Source organism: Esox lucius, chromosome 14 (genome assembly GCF_011004845.1).
Source record: "Esox lucius isolate fEsoLuc1 chromosome 14, fEsoLuc1.pri, whole genome shotgun sequence".
Lineage (NCBI taxonomy): Eukaryota > Metazoa > Chordata > Actinopteri > Esociformes > Esocidae > Esox > Esox lucius.
In genome coordinates this window covers 28,708,207-28,736,182 of record NC_047582.1, presented here as the reverse complement: position 1 = coordinate 28,736,182, position 27,976 = coordinate 28,708,207, and the positions used below count along the sequence as shown (strand labels likewise).

General features: G+C 41.3%; 2 protein-coding genes across 2 annotated transcripts; both read right to left on the bottom strand.

Annotated features, from left to right (window-relative positions):
* Positions 1-233: 233 nt before the first annotated feature.
* LOC105006805 (protein phosphatase 6, catalytic subunit) lies at positions 234-6,377 on the bottom strand. Its single transcript, XM_010865493.4, has 7 exons — positions 6,265-6,377; positions 3,491-3,586; positions 3,282-3,347; positions 3,043-3,184; positions 2,403-2,482; positions 2,101-2,310; positions 234-1,699 (listed from the first exon to the last, which is right to left on the bottom strand). The coding sequence occupies exons 1-7, from the start codon at positions 6,337-6,339 to the stop codon at positions 1,451-1,453; spliced, it is 918 nt and encodes a 305-aa protein (XP_010863795.1). The 5' UTR covers positions 6,340-6,377; the 3' UTR covers positions 234-1,450.
* Positions 6,378-14,227: 7,850 nt separating this feature from the next.
* Positions 14,228-18,937, bottom strand: si:dkey-220k22.3 (uncharacterized protein LOC796870 homolog). The gene is made up of 4 exons (XM_010865491.3): positions 18,314-18,937; positions 17,864-17,903; positions 17,591-17,620; positions 14,228-15,612 (listed from the first exon to the last, which is right to left on the bottom strand). Exons 1-4 carry the CDS (start codon positions 18,524-18,526, stop codon positions 15,206-15,208), a joined length of 690 nt encoding a protein of 229 aa, XP_010863793.1. The 5' UTR covers positions 18,527-18,937; the 3' UTR covers positions 14,228-15,205.
* Positions 18,938-27,976: the final 9,039 nt, after the last annotated feature.

The window sequence follows — 27,976 nt, the reverse complement described above, 5'->3', positions numbered from 1 at the left end:
TCAGATTTTATTAAAATTAACTAGTCATTTGCCATTTAAACAATACTAGTATAATACAACTAGTACAACCAAAACCTAAAGATACAGGTACATTTCTTAATGATAGCTTCAAATTGTGTAAGAATTCAAGTAAATTACTGAACCAACAAATGCAGACTTCAAACCCTTAGGACAATGAAGCAATTATCATTGGAGAGAAGAGATCTTTCAATGAAATACAAACAATCAGGCACTTAAGTTAAAGGTTTTATTTTCAATTGGCGAGTGGGTTGCAGTGTACAATAATAAAATAAAACAAATCAGAAGAAAAATAAGAGAATCAATTCAATTATTTGAATGTACAAAACCATCATAGCCCACTCAGTCCCCAAGACTTACCCCAAGCCCCTCTCAGCCCTGATCTGGTTTAAAACCACAGTATATACTTAAGTTGCTGTTTTCTTTGAATATTATGTGGGGACAGTACAGCATTAGGAGAAAACGTAAATGTTTTCATCAAGAGATTACAGCTGAGAATATCCATAGTATTCAGGTCTAATATGCTATTGTAATTCCAATAGACCCTGTTCTAACAATCAAACTCACAAAACACAAACACCACCCAAAACCCCATTCAACAGTTAACATGGAATTTTCTGACGCACACAGTGCAATCAAAGGAATTCAATTCATGACGTGTTATAACTTTAAGGAAGCAGAGTACATTAATGACAATTGACTGTCTATGAAGCTGCGAAACATTGAGTATTAATACGAATAAATTGCAGGCTACAATTCCGTTTACTCACATTAAATGGAGTTTGAGGTTGGAGAAATTGAAGTAGTTGTATTGGTGTGAAGTAATGTATAAAGACACAGGCTTCAAATAAAATGAGGAGCCAAAGGGACTTTTGACTCAGTTCATCTAATGCAGCAATGTTATCTATACAAAATGTAATGCAAATAAAATGCATTAGGCAATATCAAATACAAATTAAAAGAGGTGTGTGTGTGTGTGTGTGTGTGCGCGTGTGTATGAGAATGTGGGGCAGGGGGTTTATAGTGGGGACAATAACCCAGGCCAAAAACCACAAATCCCTACCCTTTCCAGATAACAAGGAAACAGATGATTTTAGAAATATTTAGACATTTCCCCTAAACCATCAGACAATACAAACTAGAAGCATCCATCACAGCTTTTTGCAGATCTGAAAGACTCATACAGATGTATAATGACAGCTCTAGCCAGCTTTTCAGGGAGGCTTATGGGAGCTTTTATCATATTGCTTCCACTCATGTTGTTCCATCAGATCTGTAAACACAAAGGGATGAGACCAATGGCTAGTTCAGGACCATACCACGGTGAAGCCCTGCTGTTATATTTCTTAGGCACACCAATCCATTCCATTAAGACTGTAAGGGAAAGAGGCAAGGGGCTATTTTGGGACTGAACAAAAAAAAATGCTTGTGATTAGAGGAAATAAGGTGTTGTGGTTCGGGGTGGGATGACCCGCTCAGAGTCAGGCACGGCGCGAAACAGCTTGGGCTCCCGTGTGTTCACGTCCTTGAAGACCATGATGGACGCAATGTTCCCACAGCGGTAGCAATAGTTGGGCGCGGACCACACAGTCACCAGCTTCTCGTCAAACATGAACTTGTAGCCCTCATGGACCAGCTGGTGTGCACGGCAAATCAGCTTCAGGTTGTTGATGTGAACAAACTGAAATGGGTAAAACAGAACATGGGTATGAACTCAGTACTTGACATAAAAGGCAGAGTGCTTAAGACTTCCACTATTTCCACATGTACAGCAAAGAACTGGGAGCCGGACTCAATCTGGACTCCAGAGGCTGGACTCCAAGCCCAGAAGGTGATTTTAAGAAGATAGTTGACCAGTATTTTTATTTTTTGCATCACTCAGAAATTGCATTTCCCTACGTAGGGTAACAGGCCATGTGAAATCAACTTGCTGCACAGGCAATAACACCATTCAATGGACAGAGGTCAAGCCAACGAAGATTTGCCAAATAGTCAGTCTGAAAAGCCACCTAGGCCTGCCCTTTATCATCCTTATCCTTTCGGGTAGCAAACCCTCAGCTAGAAACGATTAGATGTCTGTACCTCATTAGTGACCTTGGCGCCAAAGAGCCAGCCTGCACCTCGAGGACTGATGGCCCAGGTATCTACATCCTCGGGGTCTGACCACACCAGGTCACAGAAGGCCCCCTTGTGGGGAATCTCTTGGTTGCGCTCAATGGTACGAATCTGGTCCAGGGTCTTTATGTCAGGCGAAAGGCCACCGTGTACACAAAGGATCTGCTCATCTATCAACTGTGGTAAGAAACTCTGTTAGTGATTCATCCATAACTGTGTAACACAGCAAAAAGGACATGCTCAACAAAAAAAAATTAAGCTGGACTTACAGCAGCTACTGTTAGCATGTCAAACACTTTAGTGCAGTATCGCCAGGCGTTTGCATTCCCATATTTAGTTTGGCACTCATCTGCAAAGAACAAGAGAAACCGTATTTATTTCTATATACTCACACATTGGTAAAATGGTAATTTGCCATAAAAACCTTGATGATTAGCAGATTATTATTTACTAGCTGTCACAATTACTACTACAAGGAGGACCCATACTATCTGAAAACCCTCTGCGTGTTTGAGCTATATGAAATGTATCAATCGCCAGAGCGCCGACGCGAGGCCAGAGCGCCGACGCAGAGGCCAGAGCGCCGACGCAGAGGCCAGAGCGCCGACGCAGAGGCCAGAGCGCCGACGCAGAGGCGGCTAAGTACAGCTCTGAAAAAAATTAAGAGACCACTGCACCTTTTTCTTTCCTTTCCAAAAAAGTGGAAAAGTTTTGAGTGAGGAACAGAAGGGTTAAAATCAAGAGACCACTGCAAATTGAACCCTTCTGTTCCTCACTCAAAACTTTCCTTTTCAGCTTTTTTGGAAGAGAAAGAAAGAGGTTCAGTGGTCTCTACATTTTTTCCAGAGCTGTATATACAGGTATTGTTCTTTAGGAAATGTGACACCAGCAATCAGGCATGTTGCTCACCGTAAAAGCCATACACTTGTGTGATCTGCCTGCTTTCATGATTTCCCCGTAGAAGTGTGATGCGGTCCGGCCACTTGGCTTTTAAAGCTAGAAGGTATGTAAATGTCTCCAGGCTGTAGTATCCCCTGTCCACAAAGTCTCCCTTGGGAAAACAGATAAACATGTCAAGTCAGATGTTGTTTCTCATTACCATCCTGGTTACAGCAGTGCATAAGAATGAAATAAAACTTCACACGTACCATAAAAATGTAGTTGGTGTCTGGAACTTGTCCGCCAGTTCTGAAGAGTTCACATAGGTCATAAAACTGAGGATGGGTTGGAAAGAGAATTTCACATGTATGGCAATGGAGTCAAACTAAAACAAATGTGAGGATATTCAAAACATGCATTGTAAAAGAATCACAGAAGTTGTTAAATGTATTTAAAAAAAAGACATGGTTTACAATACCTGGCCATGAATGTCTCCACAAACAGTGACTGGAGTGGATACTGGCTGAACATTTGATTCCTCAAGTAGCAAATCACACACATAATCACATAATCTCTGTTGGGGACAAAACATGACAGAATTATTAGAATGCCTAATAAAACTAGCCTAGTTGAGCCTGCTGACATTTCTAAACCAACTGTAATTTCATTTGCCCATTATCTGATCTCTGTAGAAATGTGGGGGACCATCTCAAAAGAGACGGAAAAAAGTGCTATTTTGCAAGAGCACATTGTGAAAACTGCTGATGCAAAAAGGGCTTTATAAAATAAATGCAATTGACATAGTCATAGAAAGCATCTGGCATTCTAATGTAATAAACTGGGTTAAACTTCCAACCAGCTTCCAAACTTAATTGGCTCACCTCTTGACCTGGTTTCACGTCAGCCACATCAGAAAATACACTCACCTAAAGGATTATTAGGAACACCAAATACTGTGTTTGACCCCCTTTCACCTTCAGAACTGCCTTAATTCTACATGGCATTGATTCAACAAGGTGCTGAAAGCATTCTTTAGAAATGTTGGCCCATATTGATAGGATAGCATCTTGCAGTTGATGGAGATTTGTGGGATGCACATATAGGGCACGAAGCTCCCGTTCCATCACATCCCAAAGATGCCCTATTGGGTTGAGATCTGGTGACTGTGGGGGCCATTTCAGTACAGTGAACTCATTGTCATGTTCAAGAAACCAATTTGAAATGATTTGAGCTTTGTGACATGGTGCATTATCCTGCTGGAAGTAGCCATCAGAGGATGGGTACATGGTGGCCATAAAGGGATGGACATGGTCAGAAACAATGCTCAGGTAGGCCGTGGCATTTAAACGATGCCCAATTGGCACTAAGGGGCCTAAAGTGTGCCAAGAAAACATCCCCCACACCATTACACCACCACCAGCCTGCACAGTGGTAACAAGGCATGATGGATCCATGTTCTCATTCTATTTACGCCAAATTCTGACACTAGCATCTGAATGTCTCAACAGAAATCGAGACTCATCAGACCAGGCAACATTCTTCCAGTCTTCAACTGTCCAATTTTGGTGAGCTTGTGCAAATTGTAGCCTCTTTTTCCTATTTGGAGTGGAGATGAGTAGTACCCGGTGGGGTCTTCTGCTGTTGTAGCCCATCCGCCTCAAGGTTGTGCGTGTTGTGGCTTCACAAAGGCTTTGCTGCATACCTCGGTTGTAACGAGTGGTTATTTCAGTCAAAGTTGCTCTTCTATCAGCTTGAATCAGTCGGCCCATTCTCCTCTGACCTCTAGCATCAACAAGGCATTTTTGCCCACAGGACTGCCGCATACTGGATGTTTTTCCCTTTTCACACCATTCTTTGTAAACCCTAGAAATGGTTGTGCGTGAAAATCCCAGTAACTGAGCAGATTGTGAAATACTCAGACCGGCCCGTCTGGCACCAACAACCATGCCACGCTCAAAATTGCTTAAATCACCTTTCTTTCCCATTCTGACATTCAGTTTGGAGTTCAGGAGATTGTCTTGACCAGACCACACCCCTAAATGCATTGAAGCAACTGCCATGTGATCGGTTGATTAGATAATTGCATTAATGAGAAATTTAACAGGTGTTCCTAATAATCCTTTAGGTGAGTGTATATAATTATAGTATAATTAAGTCTACTTACTTAAGCTCTAACCATTTCTAGGGATGTTAACTGCTGTATTTACAAGTACAGTTTGCGCTTGTACCTTGCTTATTTGTTTATTAAGCATGTCAAACATTCTAGGGGGAAACCTCGAGTTAACCACAGCAGTTAAGATGTAATATACTGTACACACTTGTGATGGAAATGCAGATAACTAATGCATATCGCCGGTAACTAAATTATGGTGTAGACCGTAGTGTCAGTAGCTTATTCATTGGCGTTCAGATCGTCCTCGTATCTATCTTGCTAAGTAGCCAGGCTCTGGTTGTATATTATGATATGATGGGTTAGAAAATATATTTTGTTCAATTATTCACAATATTGGATACTGGCAAACTAATCTAACTGAAAACCAACTAAGTTCAAAAAGCAGTAATTGCTCAGTAACAACCTTAACAGATTATGAATTGAAAGGGCGATTTTCACTAAACAGTTACTGTAACATTACAGTAAGTACATAAGAGGCATCACGTACGCTGGCTAAATTTAAACAATGTATGTGATCATCTACTAACATGCTTCAGAACCACAGATAAACTATAAAGACAGGGTTTGCCAGTATCCAATATTGTGAATAATTGAACAAAATATATTTTCTAACCCATCATATCATAAAATACAACCAGAGCCTGGCTACTTAGCAAGATAGATACGAGGACGATCTGAACGCCAATGAATAAGCTACTGACACTACGGTCTACACCATAATTTAGTTACCGGCGATATGCATTAGTTATCTGCATTTCCATCACAAGTGTGTACAGTATATTACATCTTAACTGCTGTGGTTAACTCGAGGTTTTCCCCTAGAATGTTTGACATGCTTAATAAACAAATAAGCAAGGTACAAGCGCAAACTGTACTTGTAAATACAGCAGTTAACATCCCTAGGTAGATGTTTCCGTTTTGCTAAACTCAAGTCGGAAATCATTCCACCCTCCTTGCGCTAGCTAGTTAGCTAGCAATTATTGATATCAAAGTGTGCTGGATAACAACGAGCACGTCAAATGGGTATAACATATGGATATTGGTTATGTACACTACTAAAAAAAGTTGATCACGCTCACCTTTAGATCGTTTTCTGGTAAATATTTGCACTGTCTTGCAATCTCAACATACTTATCCAAATCCAACGGCGCCATTTTAAAAACAACAACTGCACAAAACCGGAAGTATATGAGCATCACTTCCTATTCTCGACCGAAGTGAGACCAGTGAGACAGGTTGGCAGACAACGTCACCAAACTAAGACCCGGTGAGACGGACGTAATTCCTTTTTTTATATATAATATAGATTACAGGCAACATTTAATAATCTTAATGACAAAATAAAATAAATAAACAGCACATATTAAATATCCTGTACTACATATACATCAGATCACTAGTCTATATGTATTATAAATAGCCAAATGTCATAAAGGGGTATACATTAATTAAACCTTATCATAACAAAGATATCTCATGCAGATCTGTAAGCCTGGATTTTTATTTTCATTTTATATGCAGCATATTATTGTAGCGACCCTGTGTTCATTTCTAAGTTCTAAGTTGGTCAGTTATGCTTCATTAGGGGGCGGGGCCTGACAGTTAGGTGGGGCTGTTTTACCTGGTGGGATGTCCCGCAGTGAGGAGGGCATCTCTGGTGGGCTTGGGGACAGCAGGGGCGGGTCCAGGGGTCTCAGGCCATAGCTTATATAAGGTGGGCTTTTGGGAAGCTCTCGCTCTCTTGTGGCTCCACTCCTGTGTGTGATAGAGAACCGTGACATGTGTACTTGTCTTAGCTAGCTACAGATCTAGGAGAGTTTGTCAAGAGCCGGTGTTTTGACAGGTATTGTTGGGCGTAGACAGTGGCCACACAGCTGTCTTGTTAGGGTTAATAAATTCTACCTGGCATTCTTTACCTCTGACTCCGACTCCTGATTTAGCATCCCGGCCAGGGGTGTTACATTATGTAGTACATTTAAATGGACATCTCCAGCGTTGTTTGGTATTCAAAACTTGGAAGGACACCCACAGCTTAGATTGATGTTAAAATATAATAAAAAAATATTTTATATATGCTATTCTCAACTTCCCAAAATTTGGAAGATCTCAAAATAACCAACTGGGTGGTTCTGTTATAGAACGCGTTCCCTAGTATAAATATGAGTGGCAACACCTAGGGATATGGTAATCTTACTTTTAAAACACACATTGCTGAGCTAGTGAATAAACTGAATTTTAAAACTGAAAAAGCTGAAGATTAAGATCCCATAGAAATAAATTAAACCGTGCAAGTTACTTCATGTCAGTACTTGACTATGGTCATGTGCTATATTGGCCTATGCATACCTCAGAGTCAGTACTTAAATCATGAATGCAGCTTTGCGTAATATTATTAGTGCAGGCTTTCATCCACATCATTCCCTTTTATACTCTTTGGTTGGCTGGCATCAACAGAACTTTTGTTGAAGCTCTTGACCTACCGTACCTCAATAACCAATTGGTAGCTCACCAGTTCCCTTTCAGTCAGTCACTTCAATGCCAGTATAGGGAACACACTTGCGTCAAGCATATCCATTAAAACACAGAGTGCATTGGACGACTGGCTGATATAGTGGATTCTCGCCTGCAGGTGTATAATAATGTTAATAACAAGCCAACTTCCTGTGCATAAATCTTTGAGTCATTGACCATTTGGAAGGTGAACGACAACTTTGAAGACATTTGTTCTCCATGACATTTGAAATAGGGAAGATCTTCCATTCCCCAATCCTTTCCAAACAAGAGACTGCTCTTCTAATTCTCATGACGATGTATTTAATAACACGCACAACTACCTCTCATTTTTAGCAGTATGCGTAGGCCACACAGAATCAACATTAAGTGTCTTCACAACAATGGGCATTGGAACTTTACGAAATCATTAGAATCAACTAACTGTGGCATTTGGGTCAATTATGTCCATAGTCAAGGCAGTGTCCTGTTGTTATAGTATTTAAATTAGAGGTGTTGATACAATTCTTAATGTTGTCAAGTAAATAGTTCCAGAATAAAGAATTCCTGAACTAGGGGCCAGCTATCTCTGTGCATTGCTCCAGAATATTGAACACAGTAGAAGCAGTCCCCAGGTGTTGAAAATGTGGGAACAACCTGTTGTTATCTTTATCCTGAGACTTAATTCTGTCTGCTGCACATCTTCAGATATCAAGGGAAAAGAGGATCTATATATATATATTGTTCAGCATTAAAGGTGCCAGATGTGCAAGTCACCCATGCCATGTGCACAAATGTACCCCCACACATTCACGGATACTGGATTTTGAACTTTGCGCTGATAACAAGCCGGATGTTCCCTCTCCTCTTTAGTCCGGAGGACGTAGGGTCCATGATTCCCAAAAATAATTCCACATTTTGATTCGTCAGACCACAAGACAGTTTTCCACTTCGCCTCAATCCATCTTAAATTAGTTTGGGCTCAAAGAAAGCAACAGAGTTTCTGGATCTTTTTGAAATATTGTTTCTTCTTTGCATGGTAGAGTTTTAACTTGCATTTGTGGATGCAGTGACGTACTGTTTTCACAGACAATGGTTTACAGAAGTATTTCTGAGCCCATGCAGTGATGTCCACTACAGAATCGTGTCTGTTTTTAATGCAGTGCTGCCTGAGTGTCTGAAGATCATGGCCATCCAATATTGGTTTTTGGGCTTTGTCCCTTGCATTGAGATTTCTCCTGATTCTTTGAATTCTTAAATTGTTGCACTATTTGCCTGCACAGTCTTTCACAGAGTGGTGAACACCTCCCCATCTTGACTTCTGACAGACTCATCCTCTCTGGAATGTTCTTTTCATATCCAATCATGTTACTGACTTATTGCCAATTAACCCACCTAGTTGTGAGATGTTCTACCAGGTTATTCTTTTGCATTATGCAACTTTTCCCGTCTTTTGTTGCCCCTGTCCCAGCTTTTTTTTTAAATGTGTTGCTGGCATCAAATTCAAGGTGGACTTTTAGAATATATATTGCAATTAGTACATACATTCTTCTATCTGTATTGACTGCATTTCACCAGGCTGGAAAGAAATCCCATAAAATCCAGAAACCACTGTCTTTCAAATTTGTTGCCTTGTAGCCTTCTCTGGTTCAAAAATGTATAGTTCAATGTTATGATGTAAGATCACTTTTTAAAATGAATCCTTCAAATCAAGAAAACCTAGTTCAATGCTTTGTGTAAATTGCAATCTCAAACATAGATTCTAAGAAAACTATAGTCTGTAAGCTTAATTACAATAAGCTCTATCACACGCCAGTAAAATATTTCTGTCAGGCCTCCTCCAGTCTGGGTGGGAATGTGTAAAGGAGAGTCACCGGCACTGGTGTGAGAACGTGTCAACCCCTAGAGGAGCACTTGCATTCCCAACAATATTTTTTTTCCGATGTTTTAGATCTGTCAGTGCCCTAACATGTATGTAAGGTATGTTGGGTGATTAAAACAGCAGAGAGCATCACAAGCTCTGACCTGCCATCCCTGCAAGATCTCTACAAAGAGAGGTGCAGGAGGAAGAGCAAACGGATCATTACAGATCACAGCCACCCATGCCACGGACTGTTTACCAAGCTGCCGTCAGGCAGAAGGTACAGGAGTATTCAGTCCAAAACAAACAGGCTACGGAACAGCTTCTTTCCACAGGCTGTAAGGCTGCTCAACTCGAGGACCCATCTTCCCTTCCATCCATAGTCCATGCACACCTCTCACTTCATATTATGCACACCTGTCATATTACATTGCACTACGGTTGTATAGTTGTATGGTTATAATTATTGATGTGTTTTTTTGTATACTGTTATTACTGATTGATTGTGTTATCTTATTTCTTGAAATTATAATTACTGTTACTTTTTAACTTTTAACTGCACTCTCGGGAGTAGGAAAACCAAGCATTTCATTGCCGTAACTTGTTATTGCAAATGACAAATAAACCTTTTGAACTGTTTAGGGCAGGGAGAACTCTAACACACGCAGGGCAGGGGGAGTCCAGGACCAGGGTTGAGAAACACTGTTGTAGGGCAACAAAATGTTATTCAAATGAGTTTCAAGTTTCAATGTTTATTTGTAAAATGCAGCGAAAAACACAGCGTCATCCTGCACAATTAAATTCTTGTGACGTGGCACCCGACAACTACATAGTAAGAATTAATAAAAAGATACAAAGCAAAAATATAGCAAAAAAGAAAGCAATAATATACGTAACACTTAAACTAGCAGCAGTTTAAAATGAGTACTGTAAACTAGCAGCAATATGGGTACTAGTACTGAATATTATAGATATGGCAAGTATGGCAATAATATACATAACAATGTAAACTAGCAGTAATTTTAGAAAGAGTAGGATGGGGAAAATGAATAATATGGGTAGAATGATTGAATATGATAGATACATATGAGTGTAATATGCTTATGAATGGTACATGTAAAAGAATATTCTAGTATACATTGAATGTACCTGAAAAGACATCAGAGCATCTGGAAAAATGTTTGTGAGTCTGGAGGTGCGTGCCCCAATGCTCCGGTAGCGTCTACCAGACGGCAGCAGTGTGAACAGACCATAGCCTGGGTGGCTGTGGTATAATGATAGTCAGGTAGGTTAGTGAGGTAATGTTAGTGTTGTCAAAGTGGGACTGTAATTTTGACTAAACACTTCAAGTAATTTACCTACAGTGGATAATGTCTGCTCTTCTCATCATCAGTGGAGTAAAATAATAATAGTTACTGCGTTTCAATCAGCTATAGAGACTGGTCATCATCCAAAAAACGCCTGTGAAAAGTAACACAAATTTGGCAAAAGGGTTAGCACGGATACAAATTTCTCACATAAAACACACTGCATCCTGCAGGAATTTCATCTGTTGTGAAGGAATCCTGCAGGTGTCCTGCAAGATGCTGAAGGATTGATAAAATCCTGCAGGAAATGATGCTCCTGCTTGTGTATGCAATTAATGTATAGAATCCTGCACAACCAGGACAGGACCAAAACCTTGCAGGAATTGTTATTTCAGGCTGGGTGTTTTGTAAAAGCACTTTGTGACAACTGCTGATGTAAAAAGGGCTTTATATAAATACCTTTGATTGATTGATTATTCCTGCAGGATATTGCGATCCCTGCAGAACCAAATCCTGCATCATTTTTATTATTCCTGCATGACCATGCTTGTACAAAAGCCCCATGCCTTACTGTATGTTACATGTCTTTCATGCCTTATTTTAGTTACTACAGTTAAATGTTTATCCATTATATAGTTAATCGCCGTAACCGACTTTCAGCCAATCATAGCTTATCTGGTCACGCGTCTCACTCCACAATAAGCGTCATGCTGGCAACATTAAAGATTCCGTAGGTGGGTGAGTGATGTTTCCTGCCAAGGTGTAATTTAAAGTTGTGTAAAACTGTTTGTGTGTGCGTTCAGATACTACTAGCCTATTATTCCACAGATATGTTTACAATGTACAGCATTATAGTCGAGTGTCAGGTCTGTATTACGTTTTTTTTTTATCCATCTTTATCCGACAAAGTAATGCTAGCTTGCTAAGTCACATTTGCTTTGATGTTCATATGAGTTGGCACTAGGAATGCAACGGTACATCTTGTCGAACCGTTCGGTACGCCCTCTGTGCCGTGTTCAATACGCGCAAGTGAACCGCGGAATTACGGTGTGCCTGTAATTTTCCTATAATTTCCTAAACTTGCTTATTGCGCTGCAGACTACCCGCACGTTGTACATTCAGATCCCGGAACCAGATGTGTAGCTTGCGAACATGCAAGGTAGACCACTGCTTGGGGCCACAGGTTGTTAGGGTGCTTCCCGAGGGCTGACAAACATTACTTTACAGCAATGTCTCAAAATGTGGCAACCACAGTGACACCCCCCCACAAACAACCAATGGACGATTTGCACTGACATATCCGTAGGAAACCTCCCTACAGGGGCCCCATGAAGAGAGGGGAGACTAAAAATTACAATTGAGGCAGAGAGAAGCACATATGAACAGTGGCGTTTTTATATGTAAAACATTGGTGGGGCACAAACCATTTCAAAATATAGGATACATACCAGTAAAGCTACAAAACTCCCACCCTTAGCCACAGCGTGGCTCCACAAAACACTTTTAACGACTGAGCGGCTTGCTTCTACCAGGTGTTGTAGTACACATACTGGAGAGCGAGAGAGAGAGAGAGACCTTCTTGTGTAATTGCTCTCCTCTCTCACACACATGTAAAATTACCACTGTCACATTTACAAACCTATATTAGGAATGCAACCAAGCTCAGAACCAGTGTGCCTACAGGGCCATACGCGAACAGCAATGAGCTCAACACCACTGAAGGCCACAACGAAGCAGAAAGACAACTTTCTAGGGATACAGATCCATTCTATGACAACAGCCTTAATAGATAAGCGTGGACACACTGACACTCGTCACCATCTATATCAATCGATCCAGCACAAAAATATGACCAATGCACAGACCAGCACCACCAAGGCAGGATGGAGCTGAAGCAAGGACACTCCACTCCGACAACAATTTGCGACAAATTCTGAAAAACACAAGCAAAGAACGATAACAGTGGGAGAATTCATAGTCAAAGATCGCAAGCCATATTAGGTGGTTACTGACTCAAGAAATCGTCACATGATGAAGGGTGATGTGTTTTTATTTTTTCCTAAAAATAAAGATACCGAAACAGTACCGTTACCGTGGCCCACAGACTGTGAATCATACTAATTGCCAATGTTATACATAAACCTCGAATATACACTGCTGTTATACACTACCGGTCTAAAGTTTGGGGTCACTTAGAAATGACTTTGTTTTCCATGAAAACATGTAACACCCTTTCCTCCTAACCAGGGTGATTTCTGGAGGTAAGGGATAAGGGATGATCTGGGGTCTAGATGACTGAAATAACCCCTAGAGTTGTCCTCTTTCCATAGGTAAATACCCTTCAATTGAGCACACTACAACAGAATATATACACGAGAAAATGTCAGCTGAGGATTAGAATAAAATCATTGGAAACCACTACTTATCTAATAACATGAGTCACGTATAATTGTGCAGTTCAAACAAACTAATCAGCATGGCGACTTATCAATAACTACAATGCAACTTATTATTTTATAAAGTTCTTTTCACATAACACAGTCCTCGCATGGAATAGCCTTCATTTCTCAGAACAAGAATAGACTGATGAATTTCAGAACAAAGTTCTTTGTTTCTGGCCATTTTGAGCTTGTAATCGAACTCAATTTCTGATGCTTCAGATACTCAACTAGTCTAAAGAAACAACATGCTATTGAAATACAGGGCACCTATGTAGATTGTGTCTTTTCCAGCTACAATAAGCATTTCATACATTAACATTATCTACATTGTATTTTTGTTATTTTAGTCAACAAATAATTAGCTTTTCTTTTGAAGTGACCCCAAACTTTTGAACAGTAGTATATGTAACACATTGCAGTCACCTTTCAGTAACTGATTTCAAGTGATTTTCACTTGTTTCTCGCTATCAATAAAGTTATAAAAAAAACACAAATGCTACTAAGAAAGTTATCCATCTTTTTTTCATGATGCAAGTTACAAATTTAAATCCCTGGATAATAAGTAGAGTGCATAGAGATCATACACATGCCTTGTGGCTTTGACTCCTGATAACAACACATAAATTGTTGTCGAGAATTTTTTTTTGTTGAGCATTCATGGGTTTTGATATAATTAACTATTCTGTCAGTCTATGCTATGTTTCGCAACCATTGGTAGCTAGAATAGCTATTGCTGTTGTGGGCAAAGCTAATCCATACCACAAATATTGTATTTTTAAGACAACAAAATGGAACATAAGGGAACTAGTAAATTCCTGCCGAGAATATGCAGGCGAGAATATTCTGCAATGCTGTTGGTTAGCTACTTTTTAACGATGACAACATTAAACAGGCAACACAAAGGTAGGATTAGAAATTATGCTAGACATGTTGAGTGACCATCTATAATTCCAATATTTTTTTAACCTTTATTTATTGAGAGAAATCAATTGAGTCCAAGGGCTCTTTCACAGCTGTGCCCTGCATTACAACACAAAAAAACGATCACAATGAACAATAAAAACTTTGTTCATCAGACATTTTAAGTTGCATTATGTAGCTTAGTCTCACTGGGTGGCATTCCATGCGTGTGCGGCATAGTATTCAAAAGTAGTTTTACTCAGCATTGAATAAACCTGTGGTATTTCCTGGGCTAGCCTGTCTTGACAGCATGTTTTTCCAATACATTTTAAAGTTTAGATAGGTAATATAAAATGAAATCTGTAATACATACCCAGCCGTAATAACAGTTCGAAAGGGCATTTTCATATCATATTCATTAAAAACAAAATATATTCCCAATATTGTCTTAAATTTTTACAAAAAATGAATAGGAACAAACGTAGGTCATTGGCTGGTGGGCATCCTATACAGCCATCCTGCTTTTCTAAATTTAAATGCCTCTGATCATTTACATTTAGTCATTTAGCTGATGCTATTATCCAGAGCAAATTCCAAATAACTGAATTTATCAAGTAGCTATAGTAAACAACATAGAAGTATCATATCAAAAACATTTACCCACAACAAAGTATTTATCAGCATTGTCGGTGCTTGTAGGAAAATACCTTTCCCCCCCCCCATCACTGAGTCTGCCTACAGTTTCTCTGTCTTACTTGCACACCAGGCATTTAAAAAAGTATGCAATAGTTACATACTAACTTAGGATGTGGCATAGGATGTGTTTTTCGTTAAGATTTTAATCTTTGATGGTAGAGAATCAGATTCAGCCTTGCAAATAACCCAGTGGAAATAATATGGCTTGTTGATGTCCTGAGATTCAAAGATGTACATGTGCATTTCATGATGACATACATGCCTTTTATCTGTAACAGTCAATGTTTTGTTGGCACACAGACTGAGTCAGTAATGGTGACCTTGGTTAGTCGGACAATCTAATAATGGTGATGAAAGTGGACATAGGTTTCAACTCATAATCAATCAGGTCCCTGTGGTTTGCCAGTACAGACAATCCATTTCCCTCCTTCATCTGCACAATGACAGGAAAACTCAGATGGGCGTCTTGCTCCTCTTTAAGCAACTGCCGTGTGTCGAAAGCGCTGGCAAGTTGGTCTATGCGCTCCGGGTAGCAAAAATTCAGTTGTAGCCGAAGGTTCTTGGTGTTGTTCCCTGGTGGCAGCTTAAAGGTGGCTTGCACAAAGACCAGGTACCAGCCTGCCTTGGTCACCTTGATGTGGGTTCTGTTCTTGGTCAATGAAAAAGGGTCTCTCTCCCTTTCCTCCCACTCCAGCTCGCCTATCTCAGTAGACTTCTGTTCGCTGTCGATTGCTGCGGCACAGAAAACAAAATAAGCATGGTCAAAAAAAACTGTGTAAAGCAGGAAGAAATTCTTTAGAAGTGTAATCTCCCTTTGGATTATTTTTTAAAATTACATTCTGCACAGAATGCGATACCTTGGTGAATCACATAAGTTACTGCGTCAAGTTATTTCTTTCGCTTTCAGACAGTGTGTAGGCTGTGTACTGTTTTGATATTACAGTACACCAAGCAGTTGCATTTATTTCTTTTTGCTTTTCCAAAATATAAGGCACTGATGTAAGCTACATCATGCAGTTGTGAAAAAGGAAGTTTTTTGTTTACCTATTTGGACATTTGAGTTACGTTTCAACCACATTCGTTGATAAACGTAACCCAATTTAATAAATCTCAAAACAAAAATGATCTTTGAACCCATTCAAACAATAAAAAAAATACAAATAAAATGCAATTACCTTAAAAAAAGTTAGTACACTCTTACCTTTATGATCACATTAAAAGTCTAAAATTAGAATCAAGTGCATCAAAACAACTTCCATAAAGATTAGAAACTTGCTCTGGTTTGGTCTTAACCAGATGTTTGGTAACACCCATGCCAACATCAAAAGACCTACCAGAGACCCTCAGATAAAGATTATTGATACATGTGATTCTTGGAAGGGATCACAAAGCTATTTCCAAGCTACGTAATTCCAATGTCTTATGGATCATCTACAAATGGAGAAAATCCCAGACCACTGGCAATCTACACAGGACAGGTTCTCCCTCTAAATTCATCCCATGAGCTGACTGAACAATTTTAATAGAAGTCTCTAAAAAACCGCAGGCTAACATCAAAGGATCTACTGCCCTCTGTTTCCACAATCCATGTCGAAATGCATGAGTCAGCTGTACACTGCACAAAGGTGGCCTACATGGGAGTTCAGAAAGGAAGAAGCCTCTGCCCTCAAAAAAGAATATCAAGACATGACTGATGTGTGCCAGATAGCTTCTTGGTAAAGACCAGAACTACTGGGAAATGTGCTCCAGGCAGACAAGTGAAAGGTTGAGTTGTTTGTCACAATGCCAGATACCATGTTTGGAAACACAAAACACCATAGGTGATGGCATTATGGTTTGGGGCTGCTTTGTGACTCAGGGCCATCATTGGTTTAACCATAAATTCCATACTGTACCAGATAATTATATAGGGGAATGTCGAAGCTGAAGCAGAACCGAATATGGATCTGCAACAGGACAATGATCAAAACCCTCAAGCAAATCTACAAATGAATGGTTCAAAAAGAAGAGGGTTATAGAATGGCAGAGTCAATGCCCAGAATTCAATCCTATCGAATTTTTGTGGGGGGACGTGAAGCAGGCCATGCATGCAAGACAGCCCTCAAACATGACAACAGTTAAAGCAATACTGTAAAGAAGACTGGTCTGAAATTCCTCCCAATTGATGTAAGAGATTAATAATTAATAATTAATTAATAGACAGTTACAAGAAATGGCTACATGAAGTTATTTTTGCCAAGGTGTTACTTATTTTCTCCACAATATGAATAATTATTTTTGATGAAGGAAAGTAGTTATAATTATTCAATATAAATTATGTTATCTTTGTGTCAACAGTGTTGAAGGGAAAATTACATCCAAATATGTGCCACAAAAATAAGTGATGGGGATGCGAGGAAGGATGTGGCCATGTTTCAGCAAACCTGTATTTGGCCAAAATATGATATATATTAGAGTGCATGATGCCATTGACCTTAACCAGGGCCCCAGGACTAGTGTAGAACAGCCCCAAAACATAGGGAAGGATTTTAAGCAAACTTTTAATTGGGGGGAAAAAACTGCATGATCACAGAGTTCTGTGTCTGGCAGTACTAGTTTTAAGCAAGCTGTAAAAAAAAGTGCTCTTTAAACAAAATCTTAGCCTTGAATATGCTTAAAAAATGTGACCCGTAGGATCACGTGACCAGAGTGAACTTTAACAGTCACCTACCTTTAAGGAAACAGGTTGTTTTGGCCAAGTCTGTGGGACACAAAATATTATATTTCTCACTATGCAGCAAAAGAAAATGCTCACACAAAACTTTTTATTCATTTCATGCATTTAAGGCTTCCTCTCTCCCACAATGTGGTTCATTCTCTGAACATGAACACAGCAAACATAACTTCAAGAAAGCAAATCCCAATGTGCGCATACACCCCCACATCACTTTAAATGACTGTCTACATGTATAACTTTCCTTTCCACCCACAGAATGAAGCATACCATCAATTCGACCTCCTCCCATACCTGACTGTGCGTCACCCTGCAAAAAAATAAAAGGAATTGAAACTACAGAATAATGCGTAAACCTGTAGCAATTTTGATATTTTTATGAAAATTGGCAGTATATTCAAATCATTGTGAAAGTTTTGTGGCTAAATACATCTTAGTAAGTCTTCTCATTTGACTCATTGGAGTTGTTTACAGTGACCCTAGTGCTTTGAGTATCTATTAATGCAGAAAAGTAGTCGGTTTTTCAAATCCTAGAGTCCTACTTGAGGCACCTCATAACAAAACAATATTATCTTCAGATTTAATAAAAATAGTAAACTTCCCAACAATTGAAAACGACATAGAATAAATCACATTAGTATCTCACCGTCGTCTAGTTACAATCTGTTCCATCGTGAAATAGGTACAAACTGTACATAAATTAGGTTGCGTAGAATTTACCTTCTTAGAATAAATCCAGATCAGAAACGCCGAATTGACAAGCAGCGCGGCCAGGACAACTCCGAAAAGTCTGAGGCTCGTAAGACAGGGGTGGTGAGCCATCCTCATGACTCTGAGGCTCTCGCAGGACTGTGGATGCGACAAGGTGCAATCAGGTGTCTGGCTTTCTATTTCTGCTGATGACTGGCGCAGGAGGGAGGGGGCGTGTTGCATGTGTGATCATGTCAATAGATTCAAATAGTCACAGTCCAATCACTGACGGGTGTGCCTTTCCAATTTGGGAGCATCCTCTGAGAAAGGGTCAAATGACACACATTTTCCATATTTATTATTAGACTAAGCCACATGCATGGTATCGGAAGCCATCTTCAAAGACTGCAGTTTATTGGAAATGAATCATTTTAAATAAATCCCCCCTCTCCCCTGTCAACCCAAGTGGTTTTAGCTGACACGCCTTAGAAGAAATGCATGATGAAGACATTTGATGTGTCCTACCCGAAATAATGAATGGCAAAACTGGTGACAAAACTGCTTTCATGTTTAATTCAAAAATTGGTTCCAGGGTTGCACATTGATATTGTTAAAAATACAACCCCAGAAAAAATTAAGAGACCACTGCAACTTTTTCTTTCCTTTTGAAAAAACTCAACAAGGAAGGTTTTGAGTGAGGAACAGAAGGGTTAAAATTAAGAGACCACAGCAAATTGAACGTTTCTGTTCCTCACTCAAATTTACTTTTCAACTTCAAATTTACTTTTTCCAACTTTTTTGGAAAGGAAAGAAAGAGGTGCAGTGGTGTCTTAATTTTTTTCCAGAGCTGTAGATGAGTTTGCAAATTTCTTTTTGGTCAAATGGCTTGACAAGTGTTCCTAGCTAAGTGTGTTCCATCACAATTTATGAAGTCATAAGAGATCTGTCAGTGTATATTCTTGATTCTGGGCTTTGAGGCTACTAATAGTCTCAACAAGAGGTGTCAATAAAAGTCACAAGATTATTATTTACTGTTAACAATTTCTCATTTACAGCAATTTCCTGAGGAGTTGTTAGAGGGGGAGGAGATGGGATTAATGAGTCACTTAGAAACCGGGCAGGATCAGGTGTCCAATAAGATAAAAAATGTGGCCATGGAAACCTGTGTTAACAACCCTTCTCTTACGATTTGTGCCACTGGATCATTAGTGATCACAGATACTCAGGACACCCATTTAACATCCTACCCTAATGACAGCCCCCACTGGATCATTAGTGATCACAGATACTCAGGACACCCATTTAACATCCTACCCTAATGACAGCCCCCACTGGATCATTAGTGATCACAGATACTCAGGACACCCGTTTAACATCCTAGCCTAATGACAACTCCCACTGGATCATTAGTGATCACAGACACTGAGGACACCTGTTTAACATCCTACCCTAATGACAGACCCCACTGGATCATTAGTGATCACAGACACTGAGGACACCCGTTTAACATCCTACCCTAATGACAGCTCCCACTGGATCATTAGTGATCACAGATACTCAGGACACCCGTTTAACATCCTACCCTAAAGATGGCCCCCACTGGATCATTAGTGATCACAGACACTGAGGACATCCGTTTAACATCCTACCCTAATGACAGCTCCCACTGGATCATTAGTGATCACAGACACTGAGGACATCCGTTTAACATCATACCCTAATGACAGCTCCCACTGGATCATTAGTGATCACAGATACTCAGGACACCCGTTTAACATCCTACCATAATGACAGCACCCACTGGATCATTAGTGATCACAGACACTGAGGACACCTGTTTAACATCCTACCCTAATGACAGCACCCACTGGATCATTAGTGATCACAGATACTCAGGACACCCGTTTAACATCCTACCCTAATGATAGCCCCCACTGGATCATTAGTGATCACAGACACTGAGGACACCCGTTTAACATCCTACCCTAAAGATGGCCCCCACTGGATCATTAGTGATCACAGACACTGAGGATATCCGTTTAACATCCTACCCTAATGACAGCTCCCACTGGATCATTAGTGATCACAGACACTGAGGACATCCGTTTAACATCCTACCCTAATGACAGCTCCCACTGGATCATTAGTGATCACAGATACTCAGGACACCCGTTTAACATCCTACCCTAATGACAGCCCCCACTGGATCATTAGTGATCACAGATACTCAGGACACCCGTTTAACATCCTACCGTAATGACAGCACCCACTGGATCATTAGTGATCACAGATACTCAGGACACCCGTTTAACATCCTACCCTAATGACAGCCCCCACTGGATCATTAGTGATCACAGACACTGAGGACACCCATTTAACATCCTACCCTAAAGATGGCCCCCACTGGATCATTAGTGATCACAGACACTGAGGACATCCGTTTAACATCCTACCCTAATGACAGCTCCCACTGGATCATTAGTGATCACAGACACTGAGGACATCCGTTTAACATCCTACCCTAATGACAGCTCCCACTGGATCATTAGTGATCACAGACACTGAGGATATCCGTTTACATCCTACCCTAATGACAGCTCCCACTGGATCATTAGTGATCACAGACACTGAGGACATCCGTTTAACATCCTACCCTAATGACAGCTCCCACTGGATCATTAGTGATCACAGATACTCAGGACACCCGTTTAACATCCTACCATAATGACAGCACCCACTGGATCATTAGTGATCACAGACACTGAGGACACCTGTTTAACATCCTACCCTAATGACAGCACCCACTGGATCATTAGTGATCACAGATACTCAGGACACCCGTTTAACATCCTACCCTAATGATAGCCCCCACTGGATCATTAGTGATCACAGACACTGAGGATATCCGTTTAACATCCTACCCTAATGACAGCTCCCACTGGATCATTAGTGATCACAGACACTGAGGACATCCGTTTAACATCCTACCCTAATGACAGCTCCCACTGGATCATTAGTGATCACAGATACTCAGGACACCCGTTTAACATCCTACCCTAATGACAGCCCCCACTGGATCATTAGTGATCACAGATACTCAGGACACCCGTTTAACATCCTACCCTAATGACAGCCCCCACTGGATCATTAGTGATCACAGACACTGAGGACACCCGTTTAACATCCTACCCTAAAGATGGCCCCCACTGGATCATTAGTGATCACAGACACTGAGGACATCCGTTTAACATCCTACCCTAATGACAGCTCCCACTGGATCATTAGTGATCACAGACACTGAGGACATCCGTTTAACATCCTACCCTAATGACAGCTCCCACTGGATCATTAGTGATCACAGACACTGAGGACACCCGTTTAACATCCTACCCTAATGACAGCACCCACTGGATCATTAGTGATCACAGATACTCAGGACACCCGTTTAACATCCTACCCTAATGACAGCCTCCACTGGATCATTAGTGATCACAGATACTGAGGACACCCGTTTAACATCCTACCCTAATGACAGCACCCATTGGATCATTAGTGATCACAGACACTGAGGACATCCGTTTAACATCCTACCCTAATGACAGCTCCCACTGGATCATTAGTGATCACAGATACTCAGGACACCCGTTTAACATCCTACCCTAATGATAGCCCCCACTGGATCATTAGTGATCACAGACACTGAGGACACCCGTTTAACATCCTACCCTAAAGATGGCCCCCACTGGATCATTAGTGATCACAGACACTGAGGACATCCGTTTAACATCCTACCCTAATGACAGCTCCCACTGGATCATTAGTGATCACAGACACTGAGGACAGCCGTTTAACATCCTACCCTAATGACAGCTCCCACTGGATCATTAGTGATCACAGACACTGAGGACACCCGTTTAACATCCTACCCTAATGACAGCACCCACTGGATCATTAGTGATCACAGATACTCAGGACACCCGTTTAACATCCTACCCTAATGACAGCCTCCACTGGATCATTAGTGATCACAGATACTGAGGACACCCGTTTAACATCCTACCCTAATGACAGCACCCACTGGATCATTAGTGATCACAGACACTGAGGACATCCGTTTAACATCCTACCCTAATGACAGCTCCCACTGGATCATTAGTGATCACAGACACTGAGGACACCCGTTTAACATCCTACCCTAATGACAGCTCCCACTGGATCATTAGTGATCACAGACACTGAGGACATCCGTTTAACATCCTACCCTAATGACAGCTCCCACTGGATCATTAGTGATCACAGACACTGAGGACATCCGTTTAACATCCTACCCTAATGACAGCTCCCACTGGATCATTAGTGATCACAGACACTGAGGACATCCGTTTAACATCCTACCCTAATGACAGCTCCCACTGGATCATTAGTGATCACAGACACTGAGGACACCCGTTTAACATCCTACCCTAATGACAGCACCCACTGGATCATTAGTGATCACAGATACTCAGGACACCCGTTTAACATCCTACCCTAATGACAGCCTCCACTGGATCATTAGTGATCACAGACACTGAGGACATCCGTTTAACATCCTACCCTAATGACAGCACCCACTGGATCATTAGTGATCACAGACACTGAGGACATCCGTTTAACATCCTACCCTAATGACAGCTCCCACTGGATCATTAGTGATCACAGATACTCAGGACACCCGTTTAACATCCTACCCTAATGATAGCCCCCACTGGATCATTAGTGATCACAGACACTGAGGACACCCGTTTAACATCCTACCCTAAAGATGGCCCCCACTGGATCATTAGTGATCACAGACACTGAGGACATCCGTTTAACATCCTACCCTAATGACAGCTCCCACTGGATCATTAGTGATCACAGATACTCAGGACACCCGTTTAACATCCTACCCTAATGATAGCCCCCACTGGATCATTAGTGATCACAGACACTGAGGACACCCGTTTAACATCCTACCCTAAAGATGGCCCCCACTGGATCATTAGTGATCACAGACACTGAGGACATCCGTTTAACATCCTACCCTAATGACAGCTCCCACTGGATCATTAGTGATCACAGACACTGAGGACAGCCGTTTAACATCCTACCCTAATGACAGCTCCCACTGGATCATTAGTGATCACAGACACTGAGGACACCCGTTTAACATCCTACCCTAATGACAGCACCCACTGGATCATTAGTGATCACAGATACTCAGGACACCCGTTTAACATCCTACCCTAATGACAGCCTCCACTGGATCATTAGTGATCACAGATACTGAGGACACCCGTTTAACATCCTACCCTAATGACAGCACCCACTGGATCATTAGTGATCACAGACACTGAGGACATCCGTTTAACATCCTACCCTAATGACAGCTCCCACTGGATCATTAGTGATCACAGACACTGAGGACACCCGTTTAACATCCTACCCTAATGACAGCACCCACTGGATCATTAGTGATCACAGATACTCAGGACACCCGTTTAACATCCTACCCTAATGACAGCACCCACTGGATCATTAGTGATCACAGACACTGAGGACACCCGTTTAACATCCTACCCTAATGACAGCACCCACTGGATCATTAGTGATCACAGATACTCAGGACACCCGTTTAACATCCTACCCTAATGACAGCCCCCACTGGATCATTAGTGATCACAGATACTCAGGACACCCGTTTAACATCCTACCCTAATGACAGCCCCCACTGGATCATTAGTGATCACAGATACTCAGGACACCTGTTTAACATCCTACCCTAATGACAGCCCCCACTGGATCATTAGTGATCACAGACACTGAGGACACCCGTTTAACATCCTAGCCTAATGACGGCACCCTAGGCAGGGCAATGTCCATTCACTGCCATGGGGCAAGGGGATTTGATATTTACACCAGAGGGAAGAAGGCCCCACACTCCAACCCCACTTTCAGCAGATTCTCGCCTCCCTCCTTGGGTCTGTCTCTGCTTAAAAAGCAAATGTATCACTGGCATGAGACAGCACAATTTGTAAAAATACATAAGAAACCTAGCTAAAGCAGACATGGTTTAAAGAAAAATAATTGTTTGGAACATCATTAAAAAGAAGGAATTGCCCTGTTGAGCTCAACAATCACAAAATAGTTTTGTAAGCCAAGAAAGACCTCAGCGGATGACTGAACATTTTTCACAATGATGAGGAAATAAAATAAATTGTCCAACAGATCAGGAACACTTTCCAGGAGTTGGGCGTGTGTCAGCCACTGACAACTGCAGAAGACTCAATCAGCAGAATAACAGAGGCTACACTGCAAGTTGCAAAAAAACAGGATGACCTAAAAAGTACCTAAAAGAGCTATTGTCTCCGTAAAATACGTTTTCTGGCATTGTCTCTTTGATGCGTGAAAATACTGAAAATACTGTAGGCAATGCACGTTTATGTGATAGGCTGCACAGTGAATAATGAAATGATCGATTGTAAAAAAAGTGTTTTGATAGTGTCCTGACTTAATTGGCATTGTTCATGTTTTCAGGCACTAAACAGCATTCGAACAGCACAAGGACAACTCAAGCAGGCAGCAGTTACTGTAAGTAAGTTACTGTAAGTAATTTCATGATTGCTGCCAGCCAGCACATGTATAGCCTTGTGAAATGTTAATTAACCAGTAACATAAGCGTGTATATTTATGCACACATATGTATACACACATACACCCGTGTATATAAAATGTATCAGCTCTTAACAAGGGCACATGTCAAGGTCAGGGTAGATTAGATGATAAGCAAACAATACGTTCTTGAAGTCAACATGTTGGGTGCTGGACAAATGGGCAGAAGTAAATACCTGAGCGACTCTGACAAGGGCCGAATTATTATGGCCAGATGACTGGGTCAGAGCATCTCTGAAACGGTAAGTCGTGTGGGGTGTTCCCTGTCAGCAGTGGTCTGAGGAGGGATAAACCACAAACCGGTGTCAGGGTGTTGGGCGCCCAAGGCTCATCGACGAACGAGGACGAACGAAGACCATCTTGTCTGGTCTGAACCGACAGAAGGTCTACTGGGGCACAAGTCAGAACATTTGAATGATGGTTACGGGAGGATTGTGCCACCCTGCTGCGTATGGGGCTGCATAGCCGCAGACAGGTCAGAGGGCCCAAAATGACCCCTGTGACCACCGTTGAAAGTGCCTACAAGGGGACCGCGAGTGTCGGCACTGGACCTTGGAGCTGTGGAAGACGGTCACCTGGTCCGACGAGTCCCGTTTTCTACGTGTGCTGTTTACTTGGGGAAGTGATGGCACCAGGGATGCACTGTGGGAAGAGAACAAGCCGGTGAAGTGAGTGTGACTCGCTGGGCAATGTTCTGTTTGAAAACCTCTGGTCCGGGCATTCATGTAAAGGTCAATCTGACACGTTCCACCTACGTAAACGTTGTTGCACACCAGGTACCCCACTTCATTGCCATGGTATTCCCTGAAGGCAGTGGCCTCTTTCAGCAGGATAATGCGCCCTGCCATACTGCACACATTGTTCGGGAATGGTTTGAGGAACATGATGAAGAGTTCAGGGTGTTGCGCTGGCCAAATTCCCCGGGTCACAATCCGCTCGAGCATCCGTGGCATGTGCTGGACCAACAGGTCCGATCCACAGCGGCCCCACCTCACAAGTTACAGGACTGGAAGGATCCGCTGCTAATGACTTGTTGCCAGATACCACCTTCAGGGGTCTTGTAGAGTCCATGCCTTAGCGGGTCAGTTATCATGGATTATTTTCCACAGGACTGGGCTACTAATGTATAGATGTGTGATGTGGACTAAGTCTAAAACCTGCTTTCATATAGTGTATAGATAATAGGAACCATGGCGATGCTGGCCCTGTCCAAAGTTAATCCAATATAGGGCGAACCACGCAGGAACTTGTCCCATCCACTTTGCCTAGCAACAGACAATGCAGACTATAGCCCTCGCATTTCACAGGAGCTCCATGCGGCTGGAAAAGCTTCATTAAGGGACTCAAATGTTCTCATTGACATAATGCCAGATTATTTGATTTATGATGTGAACTACGCAATGGGCGAAGATGCCATGGACTCAACCCTCGTAACAGAACAGGAGATAGAATACCCCAGAGGAAGCAACCGTGGTTTGTCAAACCTGTGCTCTGACGTTTTAATGTATGATACAGCCCAATGCCAGACTACATTCAATCTTAGGCATGCTGAAGTGATTCAGTAAAGATCTGCAGATTATTCTCCAAAAATAGTGATCTGTGGAAAGCTGTCCCTCTGTCAGGTTGCGTCCTATAGGTATTTGAACAGCATGGACTAGTACAGAGAGATTTGTGGGAGGATGTCCATGTAATTCTTTGTAGGTTAGCAGTAAAACCTTGAAATGAATGACTGGGGTGACTGAAAACGACAACAACCCAAAGTACACCGCAAAGACAATGCTGGATTGGCGTAGGTACAAGTCTGTAAATGTCCTTGAGTGGCCCAGCCAGAGCTCAGTCAGGAACCCAATCAAACACCTCCGGAGAGACCTGAAAATGGCTGTGCGGCGACATTCTCCATCCAACCTGATAGAGCTTGAGAGGCTCTGCTGAGAAGAATTGGAGAAACCCAAATGCAGGTAGGCCTCACAACCAAGAAGACTCAAAGCCGTAATCACTGACAAATGTGCATCAACAAAGTAACGAGTAAAGGAGTTTGAGTACCTGATTCGTGATATTTCTGTAAAAACTTGTGGTTGCTTTGTCATTACGGGGTATTGTATAGATTGATAAGGCGATTAAAAAACAATTGAATCTATTTTAGAATCCCCTTGTTACAAAAATGGGGGGGGGGGAAGGGAAGTGGTCTGAATGCCTTCCGAGTGCACAGCATTGCCATAGCAACTACTGCAGGTAGACATTACATGAATGTTTCCCAAAAGATTTCTTGCCCTGAAATGCAGTGACTATGTAAAAAATTATATATATTTGAACATAAATACCATTAATAAAAGCTGACGATCTGTACATTAAGTTAATAATAAAAGTTTGATTTCAAATACATACTTTTGAGATGTGGAGTCAAAATTAGAAAAAAAATCCCAGTATTTACACAGGGCATTGTATATTATTCATCTTATTACTGTCAGCCTCGAAGAGGAAAACACATGGACCCTGCTTTAAGTGTTTTCTAATGGGAAAATGATAATGTGAACTATGTTTTTCATTATCAGTAATGTGGTTACTATCGCTCCATCAACAGAATTAGGTCATAGCCTATCAGGATCTCAGTCTGAATGACATAATAGGTGTGGGCGGAAGCCGAGTCTTGTACCATACTTACACAAGAAGGTTCTTTATTCAGTTGGAAGTGCACGCCCCTGGGGTATATTCAAAAATAAGTCCAATGACTCATACCCGTCAACAGCTTAATCAGCTTTCCCCTCTGGTGTATATTTATAAGAAATAACCCATTACAGTCCTTTTTCTATTTGTTTTTAAGAAACCCTATCACTAACTTTCCAAGGTCTCAAGATTTGTGATATTTTAACCCAGAGCAGTGAATTGGTATTGACATCAATAATCCCTTCAGTAACCCTTATATTAGTAGACAACCATTTATATATGTTACATGTGGGGGAGGTTACTAGGTCCAGATGAGGCCCAAACCACAATATACAG

What these genes read in the sequence shown, in the direction of transcription:
- LOC105006805 (XM_010865493.4), bottom strand. Translation starts at nt 6,339, where the DNA reads ATGGCGCCGTTGGATTTGGATAAGTATGTTGAGATTGCAAGACAGTGC. An exon ending in ACACCAACTACATTTTTATG is followed by an intron (nt 3,185 to 3,281) that starts GTACGTGTGAAG and finishes TGTTTTCCCAAG; the next exon opens with GGAGACTTTGTGGACAGGGG. An exon ending in ACATGCTAACAGTAGCTGCT is followed by an intron (nt 2,311 to 2,402) that starts GTAAGTCCAGCT and finishes TTCTTACCACAG; the next exon opens with TTGATAGATGAGCAGATCCT.
- si:dkey-220k22.3 (XM_010865491.3), bottom strand. Translation starts at nt 18,526, where the DNA reads ATGCAACACGCCCCCTCCCTCCTGCGCCAGTCATCAGCAGAAATAGAA. An exon ending in TCTGGATTTATTCTAAGAAG is followed by an intron (nt 17,904 to 18,313) that starts GTAAATTCTACG and finishes ATTTTTTTGCAG; the next exon opens with GGTGACGCACAGTCAGGTAT. An exon ending in AACAACCTGTTTCCTTAAAG is followed by an intron (nt 15,613 to 17,590) that starts GTAGGTGACTGT and finishes TCTGTGCCGCAG; the next exon opens with CAATCGACAGCGAACAGAAG.